The 11,119-nt window shown below is 41.8% G+C and overlaps 1 protein-coding gene across 1 annotated transcript; it reads right to left on the bottom strand.

Annotated features, from left to right (window-relative positions):
- Positions 1–3,745: 3,745 nt before the first annotated feature.
- erfl1 (Ets2 repressor factor like 1) lies at positions 3,746–10,895 on the bottom strand. Its single transcript, XM_035672962.1, has 5 exons — positions 10,835–10,895; positions 10,006–10,240; positions 7,996–8,182; positions 6,279–6,408; positions 3,746–4,557 (listed from the first exon to the last, which is right to left on the bottom strand). Exons 1-5 carry the CDS (start codon positions 10,893–10,895, stop codon positions 3,746–3,748), a joined length of 1,425 nt encoding a protein of 474 aa, XP_035528855.1.
- Positions 10,896–11,119: the final 224 nt, after the last annotated feature.

Raw genomic sequence — 11,119 nt, 5'->3', positions numbered from 1 at the left:
TTCAAACTTTACTCCCTGTTTGGTCACCGGTTGCCTGGCTTGGATTTTAGCCTCCTTGCGCCACCTTGTGGAGAAACATAGACCGGATCTGGTCCCTTCCCAGCTGCAGTTTTTCAATGCACAATTTCAGATTTGACCTGGACTCAGACTAGTATGACCAGTGCCTGTTCTACATGAAACTACATGTCTGTTTTTAGTAAATCCTTAAGGTTTTGATGTCTCAGCTGAGATTAAAGTTCATTCTTGACCTTGGAAACAGCAAAACAATCTCATCTCTGTTTGATATCACATAATTATCATTATAATCTGTCAGTTTAGAGGTTTATTCTCCATGTTGGTCTTAAATAAAGTCTGCTTATGTCCATTTTATAGTTTTATGCATTACAGGTTGACACAGTACTGTGCAATGTATTCTGTTATCTTCCAGTTTAAACCAAGGAAGGCGGTAAGGACTCTGACCAGACATTAGAGTCTGTGGTTTACAGAGGACAGGAATGCTCTGTGTTTGCAGTTGTTGGCACATTTAGTGACCTTCTACCTTTCTAACTGGTACTATGGCAGATGTATTACAAACATAATCAAACACAGAGTTTGTATTAATCAGTATTTAAGTAGTGAAACGTGTGTGTCTGAATGTTCATGGCATCGTAACACTGACACTAACAAGTAACTGCAATATAATGATGAGCTTGTCACTTCCTGCTAGACTCTCTTTGTACTTTCCTCTCATTTACAGTATATCAAGGTCATAACCTTGATTAATTCTAGTTGTCATACAGTTTGAGTGGCAGCTGCATGGTGATTTAAGATTATTGATGTGATAGTTGAGCTCATAAGGTCATGTACAAACGTTTCTCGGTCGTGCCCTTTATAGTATGTATGTTCAGACACTGCAGAGAAGTGTCTGTTGTGGATGTAAGGGTTTTGAAGGATGCCTTCCTCACTCAGGATATGACTTACCAGATATCTGTAGGTGCTGTCTCACACCTTGGATACACATTCAAAACCAGTCATTTCCTGATTAGTAGCTAGAGGTTTGCAGATGTCAGAGGTGGCAAAGAAAAAGATACTGTTCTGACTGTTTTATGTCAAAATGTATTATACATGTGCTTAATAAACTGCTGTTTCTACCATTAATTGGAGCGATGGCATTGGCCTATAATAAAATAAAACAAGCCCAAAAATACAGATCTACAGTCAGTGTTTTTGTATTGGAATGTGATGTAATACAGACTGTATTATTGTTATTGTTATTATAACTATCCTCATCATCATTGTTATGTAAAAAGAAGAGTGCATGTATTCACCAAACTGTTGCATAAAAACAGAAAAAACAATAACACACCAAATAAGGAGCAACTTGTAAAACACCTTCTATATATTACTTTTATCAGCCATTTTCTGATTCAATTAATACTTGTGTTAATCTAATTAAACAAGGTCAAAAATATGAACTGTTTTAATAGAAATCTGTATCAATTGATTGCTATGATTGCTTCATTTCTTCACAACACTGCTCTAGAATTATATCAGTATTTGTGTCAGTGCAGTTTTTAATAACTTTGTTGTTGTTTTTATTGTCAAAACTAAACAAGATTCTGACTCAGTACCCAATATTTAAATTTGGCAGATATCAGTGATCACATATTAATTTTTATATATTAATATACTAACTACAGGAGATATAAAGTGATCAGATAGAAAAATGTAGTTTAATTCCGAATATTTAAATATACTGTGGTGTCCAAGAGACTATGTCTGTTTTATTAAGGTTTGTTAACAAATAATGTAGCAAAAGAAAATGTGGTGGAAACCGGAATTTAAAACATTATGATAGAAATTTGACAGAAGAATCTCACGTTTTGTTGCTCCGTGTCCCAAAATAAATCTGCTAAACAAACTCACAGTCAACAACAGTTCACTATCCAGAATAATGTTTATTGCTTTTGAAGATATTAATCTTTTTTCTTCTTTTTTGCACTTTCCATTTTTCCTCTTTACAGTAAAACAAAGAGAGATGACAGGTAAAACCACTGCATTGTCATTTTTGGATGTGTACACACACATACACACACAAAGGAAACAGTATTTACAGCTGTTAGTTAGTGTACTCCACATGGAGGTGACTGGAGGCCTTTCCTGTAGCAACTCAACAAACATAGAGCTTTACATTAACTTTACAATAGAGCTTTCACAACTAATCGTATACCGCCACTGTTTGACAAACCATAGGCTATAAAGGCTATGAAGCTGTACAATATGGTTTAGTGTTCACTGTGTGCTGAGAAACTGGAGAAGGGATGTTGTTTCATTAGATCTGGTAGAGCAAAGATAAACAGTTTTTGAATATTTTCCCCCCACTGTTTAATGTCCTCAAGCAAACCTAATTGCCCTGCTGCTGGCATGGACAAAAAGCACTGATTGAAAAATAATCAAAACAGATTTTAGGGGGAGGATTTAAAAAAAGAAAATGCAAAGACCAATATTATTCACATTAGACTAATTACAGTACAGTTACACTGAGTGAATGCTAACTATAAAAATAAGTCTACCGGCATATTTTTGAACCCCAAAGGGTTTATAGGTTGGGCATCTGGCAAAAATGACCAAAGGGCACAATTAATTGGGGTTGAGAAAATCAGAGACAATTCCCAGTGTGAACTCTGTCCTCATCATAGAAAAACATCTTCAGAGTGCAGATCTTCTGCCATTAATAATTTAAACTTTGATACACCTAAGCTTATAATTTTTCCAACATGTTTAAATACTGAATTAAATCACAACAATACAGCTAAATCTTATCATAGTGAATAATAATTAAATGCAATGTACACCATAATAAAATATATACACAGAAATATTCATACAAATTTCTAGATTGGTCCAGCTCCCTCTGCTCTCTTTTTCTTTCCTTTTAAGAAAATGTGCAGGAAAAACTTGAACCACAGGACAAAATAAATATTCACAGACTATCACAGTTAACACTATTAGAAATATGGATTTTAACATTTAAATTAACCCCCAAGAAACAATATCATATAAAAAGTAAGTGCAAAAGAAACTTAGGGCCAACAATTTTACTCCAACGATTAAGGAGATGAGATGATTTCATAGAAGGAGACTTGACTGAAAGGACCACTAGGTGGCAGTATTCGACTATGTCTTAAAGTCATAGTGATTACATATAGTCCAAATCTCAAGAATTACAGAACAAATCTGTAAAATTGGATCGATCTGAGCATTATTTGTTGTTCTGTTCTGTTAGTATAGGGATGTTGTTTGTTAATGTTTGTCAAGGCAGGCATTGCTGTGTTGTAATTTACCACCTCACTGCCTTCTATCATAGCTCGGCTGCAGACAGCAAATTGTAGAGTACTGCTGGCAACGCGTAAAACAAGTCTAGAAACCATGGAGCGATCATTTGGTGTGAGAGATCAAAACAGAAAGAACAAGATGGTGATACAGACAGCCGATACCCTAAAAACTGTACGCCTCATATATTCTAAAATGGACAAGTCGGTAGTGTAATGGACTGTAGGCAAGTTAAAAACGTACACAGCAAACAGGGAAACAGTAATTTTAGAAGTAAAGAACATAACTGCCTTTCCTTGAAAAAGTATTTATCAAGACTGATTGGGGGAGTTGACAATTTAAAGCATAAAAGTGTCTCAGAGAAAAGAAAGGAGAGAAAAAGAGAGTTATCAGAGCACAGACGGGCAAGATGGTGGACGCAGGAGAGAATGTATTAGCTGTGTATCATTTTGAGAGTCTCTGTCTCCCTGTGTCTTTCATGCAGAGCCATGGAGGGGGAAAGTGACGGAGGCAGGGACGGGGGTGGAGGAGTGATGGGCATCAGGCTCTTCAGAGGATGTGGGGACACTGTCGGGGGGAGAGAGGAGATGGGTGGCAGCACGCTCCCTTTCTTTCCATCCAACACTATCTGTGATCGGTTCGCCAGGCTGGATTCCTTCCCGATGCTGAATTCATGCTCGTTTTCGTTGTCCGAGCTGCAGTCGCTCAGATCTGTAATCTCCAGGTCTGAGTCTGACTCTGGGTCCTGCTTCACCCCTCCTCTCCTCTCTGTAGGGCTCTGCTGGCCTGTGCCAGTCCCGGCTCCCAGGCCGACCGCTCCCAGCCCCAGACTCAGCCCCGTGCCTGGAGGATTGGCCTCCACCCTTTCCCTTTCCCCCAATGACGCCCCGATGTCCGTCCGACCCAGTGACAGGCTCCCTGGGTAGGGTGGCAGGCAGAGTCTGACTGGCTGACCACCCGCCGTGCCGTTTGTCCCTCCGGTTTGCCCTGCTGCTCCCCTCTCACCCGCACCTGCCTCCCCTGGGGGGAGCAGGGAGGAGAAGGGGTGAGGCAGCTGGGAAAGGCTGCTCTGCAAAGGGTTGGGGTAAAACTGGGAGGGGTAGAGGGAGCCAGGGGGCAGTTTGGGGCAGTTATTGAGAGAGAAGGCCCCTGGGAGGTAGGGGTTAAAGCCCCAGGGGTAGTCAAAGGGTGGGTTGCGCGGGTACGGGCCCAGCAGGGATGGGGGTTTGGAGTAGCACGGGGCACCTAGGATAGAGAAAATCCAGAGATGGAGGTTAGCTCTCAGAAGGGCCAAAGGTTTCTTGACATACAACATCCAAGAATGTTCACTAATTATGCTCAACGATATTAGCAATTCTAATCAGAAGCCACAGGGGCCAATTCTGGCGCGGTTGCTTTTAACAAAAACCTGATGGTTCATTTATGCATGCCAGTACTGTGTAGTACTTCATAGTGCTGAAAAACAGATGTGAACACAAAGATCGTACACTGCAGTGAAAACTAAAACAAAAAATCAAACAACTAATCAAGCAGAGTTTACGTCTTCTGGACTACTTCTATGTATAAAAAGAGAAATATCCGGAGACATGCTGCCTCTGGTTTGGCTGCACATCATCACAGTCGTGACAGTCACCTTGCTGAAACATCTAGCCGAGAAATTATAAAGAATGCATCAACACCCGAGTCTGTGTACTTCCAGAGGTTAAGTGACTGACAGAAAGGAAACTTGCAAACTGTCGATCTCCTGTCCCCTCACCCCCCGATGTTTTGACATGTCACTGTATCATTTCAGATTAAGCAAAAACCTTAAGATGTGGCAGATTAAATATTGCACCGTATTTGAATTCAGTTCCTTGTAAGCGTCAGTTGATAACAGAAAAAGGGAGTAAATTTGAGGTGATGCTGGAATTCAATTTTAATGAACAAACAAAAGCATTGCCTCGCAACCTACTGTACTTCCTTCCAACTGACAACCAACTCAAAGATTCTTTCTCTCAGCTGCTCCCTCCACCTCTCTCAGTCTTCCTCACACTCTTTCTCCCTCTCTCTCTCTCTCTCTCTTTCACTCTGTTATTTACTATGCAGGGCTAATTTGACAGTGGTGAAGTCTCTGCGTGCTGGGCCAGGAGTAGCTGGCAGACACATGAATATTGAATCAGTCAGGCAGGCCTCACTTGCTTATGAAAACACAGTAATGGGCGCCCACAGGCCACAAACTGAAGCCTGCACCCTCAATTAGGGCCTTCCTGCCTGGGAAGGGATTAGGACAGCGGGGACACATGGGAGGGAGAGGAGGGTGAGAAGGGAAGAAGGGGGGAATAGGACCTGAGGACAAACAGAGTGGGGAGAGGGGGGGGGCAGGTTGTGTGATGAGGAGTGCATGTGTGTGTGTGAGTACATCTGTTTACACAATGCTTCTCTGGCTCTGCACATTCGTACACATTCTGATGCACGTATATCATGTGCAGAAGTACAAACAAAGGCAGATTTATGTATACCGTCAAGCAAACATACATAAATCAGTGCTGCTTTTGTTGACGGTGAGAAAAAAAAAGAAGAAAAAAAGAGGACAAATGCGAACAATCATGCTGAAAAAGGTGGATGATTTCACCAGCCTTGTTTCTTACCACCGCTGATATGCATAATTTACAAGCTAACCTGGCCTCTCTCACCTGAAGCACAGCCTCACTGCGGGCTGCGATGGGACAGCCATCTCTCTTATTTCCTTTAACAATAAATGTTCATGTCTTCCCCATATCCTCATTCTTCTCCCTGCTCTCCTCTTCCCCTCTACCTTCTCTTCCTGCCCTTGTTTAAGCAGGTTTGTTTTCTATGTATACACAGCCTATAGGCCTCATACACCCTCTATACAAGCTGTATTTTTTCCTCGTGCAGAAGGCTTTGTCTCTGGGATACTGAAAGAATCCTGTTTTTGCACTAGCAGGTTTCTCTTTCCATTAGCTCACCTGAACTGAGGAAGGGGAATGCGTCCAGTCTCAGCTTGTCTCCTTCGGGCCCTGGTGCTGTGGTCCCTCGATCAAACAGGGACGTTCCCCTGCCTGAGTCTGGCAAACGAGGAAACAGGGACTGTATAGCCTGAGTGACAAAGACAGAGAAAACAAAAGTGGAAAAAGATTAAAACGAGTTTGTGTACTTCCTAAATAGAGCACACATATTCCTATGAATCCGCCCTTATGCTGCTGCTGCATTGTGAGGGGTAAAGTCATATTTTGACGGCAGCACCCTGCAGAGTGTGATGCAAACAGTGACAGAGTCGCAGCAAGGACAGGATAAAAAGGGGTGTCATGGGACTCGGGGTAAAAAGGGAGGTAGGAGGACGCAGAAGCTCAGAAACTCAAAGGCAGGAAGAGTACAGAGTCAAATGGAGACCAGCGATTAAGATCGTGGGCACAAAGGATAAATGACAAGGAGAGAGAGGGATTGTGGGTCTGTTTGTGTGAAGGGACACAGGACGAACAGGACTGAGAGATGTGAGAGAATGACATCCATTCAGGATGTAGGGCGGCTGTGTGTGTCGGTGTGTGCACGTACTTTTTTTTTTCTGTGTAAAATTTGTGAAGGAGAAGGAGGCAAGGTAAAATAAATGGAACAGTTGAACCTCAGGAATCAAGGGGACAAAGGGGGGATTCTTTTCCCCTAGCAGGACTTTGAATCAATAGTATCTGTCACCCCGCAGCCCCAAGTTTGAAAGGCGAGACTGTACTCCCAAGCTGCGAGATCTGTGTTGCTTAACAAACCGCATTAATGACCCGCCATTGATCTGATCTGACGCGACCCCTTTGCTTTCTATTTCTTTCATTTTCAATCAATGACAGATGGATACGCCATCGGAGACGGGGATGAGAGAAGGAGGGGATAATGTCTTCTTTTATTTTAAGGACAAGTTAAAACCGTCCCCCTCCACCGTCTCCTTCAGAGTCGGTGTCTCCTTATCCCATCTTAAGGATAGCACAGACAAATGATGGATGATTCTCTTTTACTGTACTTTCAACTTACGTGCACTTTCTAGGACACTAGTTGTTTAAAATAAAATGATGCACTCACATCCAAGTTAAAAAAAATACAGCATTGTACATCTATCATGTAGTGTAGAAATTAAAACATTTAAATTGATTTGTTCATTGTTTTATTTTCTCTAAATATCTTATCACTTTTACAGATCCACAAGTGAAGTCATAACATTATTTGTTAACTAAATTAGGACTTTTTTCTTCATGCTTCCCCTCATGCTGTGTGTGTACAATTTATCTCTGTTAAATTTTTACAATCTCTCAGGGCAAATAATAAGCATTCTTACTATCACCATTAGAAAGTGAATAAAAGATAGACATGATGAATACCACCCATTCTCTTGTAAAAAGCGAATGCACAGCAGGGGCCTGAGAAATACAACAGTAAAATCACTAGAGTAAAATGGGTTTCAGTTACCTGAATTAAATCACTATTAATAAAAAATTAAGGAGTTGAGCACTGCGTCTTGCTATTTCTCCTCCTTTTTCCCTGTGTATCCTGCTAGACATGATAACATGGTTATAATTTCAGTGTGTCAGACTGTAAATTTCTCTTTATTTTCTATGTGACTGACATTTCATTATCTGCATATTTATCTTACAAAATATATCCCTCTACCAATCCCACCCTCTCCCAGTCCCTTCATCCTACCCTTCGTACCTCTGGGCTGCAGTCTGGTGCAGTGGAGCCCCCGTTGAAGTGGTTCTGGGCCAGAAAGAAGGGAGAGTTGGCCATGTCCAGGATGGGGTAGTTCACTAACACCACCTTACTGAAGTTAAACTTGTAGGTGAAACGTTTCCCTTTGGTTTTGTGCAAAATGCGCTTGTTGTAGTAATACCTGTGAAGGAGGAGGAGAGGATATCGAAGGAGGGATGGAGTGAGGGGATAAAGGATAAAGGAAAAAGGAAGGGGAAAAGGAAAAGAGGAGGGAAGGATTAATATAATGCTCACATCAAGGTTTTGTGTTTCATCGCTAACCGAAAAGAATAAGTAAACAACTTCAGCGCTGTAGGGTGAGAGCTATGCTGATTTCCCACTGTTTTTATTCATCTCCTCTTTCCTCAAATCAATTCATGTCTGGCTGCCTTGATTCAATACAATATGTTCTTTAAAGGGAAATTTTATTCAGCTGTTAACAGACAAAAAGTCAAAAAGCCAAATTCCTTAACAGTTAACATTACAACAAAACAACAGAAAATACCCCGTTCATCAATTCAGAAAATAATGTTGGTAGATTGTGGGTATTATTTATTAATGTATAAATTATGGCATTAAAATAAATTAAAATATACTATGATGATCCTGAAAAATACTGGTGTCTTAAAATGAGAAACCAAGTATATTTCTACTAAGTAAACAGACTGATTTTATTCAGATAAACACACACAAATGCGTCACAGTTAAAGTGAACAAGATTTACAAAATTGTAGGATGGGTGTGGTATTTCATTTGAATCATCAGATGCAGTTTGACTCTGAAACATGATATGCAGTCCAGGTGATGTGTAAATGTAAATGACACTGAGAAGCTGTCACTGTTTCCGACAGCAAAGCACATTTACACTGAGGTGGGACAACAAGAGAAGTCTCCATGGTAACGACCTCAGGTGTCTCCCGCTGGGCATGTCGAGCCGCCGTCATGCCAGTTTCCTGTGCCACCCACTGAGGTGTCACAATGTACAGTCTGCCAGGATGATCAACAGTAAAGGCAAAACATGGAGCCATCTGGCTCAGGTAAAGAAGCTGAGTGCTCACGTGGGGGAGCGTGCGGGGGGGGAGTGGGATTCTGCAAATTGAAAAACCTGTGAATGTGTTATCGCGAGATAGAAGTTTAAATCTCGGAAAGCATTTCTTTGAGCATTTGGATTTCTTTGTTTTAAAGTGACCACAGTAAATGCACCAAATACAGAATGCATTAGACAACCTCAGCATTAAATACTGGTGTGCACTGGCTCATTATGCAGACGCACTATATCAACAAACATAGCAGCGTGTAAGTATCAGCATGTATCCACAGTGGCTGCACCCGGTGCAATGATGTGTACGTGTTTTGCTTTGCGTGGCAATTGTGCCGTGGCCCTTAATTGAGCAATTAAACGAGGCTAATTAAGAAGGCTAATTGTGGCCCCAGCCAATTCATAACAATTAGAGTCTGACGACAGCCCCCATTAACGAGAGGCCAAAGGAAAGCAGAGGGAGGGGGGTGGGGTAGCAGAACAAGTAGGGGTAGTGTGCATTTGCATAAGAAAAACTGTGTGTGGTTGGGGGTGTAAACTGCTGAAGGTATGGAGGGCGAACAATATTGTTTCAATCACCTTCGGCAAGTTTGGTGCCGAGCAGTTTCACTATTCCCCACTCTTAAGAAGAAGTCCAAGCAATTTCACACTGGGGCTTAATTTTAAAATCCCTATTGAATTTTTTATTTGGCAGCTCAATGGTGAACTTTCCATTAGGATGTCCACAGATAAGGAGAAATTGAGCGTATTGACGTTCCCCAGGAAAAGCCCCACCTTTATCTTTCCATTAAACCAACATAAAAAAAGAGAGACGTAAGTAAGGATTCAGTCAAACAAGAGTAAACAATTTATGTAAACTGTGGTGTGATAAACATCTTGATTTATCTGATACTATCAGTGTTATTGCTTGACATTCAAACACATACCTCAGTGCCCTGCTCAGCTTGTCATAGTTCATGTGAGGTTTGCATTTCCTTATCCCCCACAGCCGAGCCACCTCGTCTGGATCCTTGATGACAAACTCTCCGTAGTCCCCCTGCCAGGCAATCACCCCCTGATACTCCTCCTTCTGCAACAGCTCCAGAATGAAGTGCCACAGCTGGATCTGTCTGGACCCGGGGCTCGACTCAGGCTTGTAGGCCCAGTCTGGGAAGGCGAACCCTGGGCAGAGGGGAGCAGGAAAGACAGGAGGATGAGGATAGGGCCTGTCATTTGTCCCACTGCTTGCCGAGGGGGATCGCTGTCTGAATGACTGATGAGTGATGGAGGTGAGGGATGATGTGTTTAATATCACAGCACATGCCTTGAGCAATGTTAGTCTGCGCTAATGCCCTCTAGCCTCAACAGATTGGTCAGTGGGATGATGACAGCTTGCTGGGAGAGATCTGATTGATGCTGCTCAGGCCTGAATTCTAAAAGCCGACTGTATGCACATCAGAGATGGAGTTAAGTAGCTTTTCTGACTCATCCTGAAGTGAATCTGGCACTAAGTAGCCTCGTAAAAACATTACACATACAACCAATTACTACCAGAGACTGAATTTGTTTACCAATGTGTAATTTTGAGATGGATTTTAACATGTATGACTGTGATTTTGATGATGGTGGTTATGTTTTATCATGACTGAATTGGCTTGTTTTGGCTGTCTGGTTACACTCAATTCACACACGTGACCTGTGTCTAGATTTAGAGGTGTGCACAGAGATGGAACAAAGAATCTACACCAATTGCACGAGCACGATGATGGGACTGACCTGGCGTCCAGAGTGCAGGCACCGGGGGGAGCAGCAGATCACTGACGCAGTTACAGTCCATGCCTCCACAACACCTGAAACAAAACAAAGAGATGGCATAGAGGGAAAGGTCAGTCAACAATGACAATACTTGTCTTTTTGCATATGAACTTGAACATGAAATGAAAATAGAAGAGTAGTTGCTACCCAGCATGTTTATTTCAGCAAGTTGAAGAGTGTAAACTTTGTTGAAAATGAAAGTATTGCACAAGGGTCTAAGGGCGCAAAATGAGTTCAAAAACATAC

The sequence above is a fragment of the Morone saxatilis genome, unplaced genomic scaffold, assembly GCF_004916995.1.
Source record: "Morone saxatilis isolate NCDOM2014 unplaced genomic scaffold, NCSU_SB_2.0 Contig24, whole genome shotgun sequence".
Classification (NCBI taxonomy): domain Eukaryota; kingdom Metazoa; phylum Chordata; class Actinopteri; family Moronidae; genus Morone; species Morone saxatilis.
This window is presented reverse-complemented; position numbering and strand designations above follow the sequence as displayed.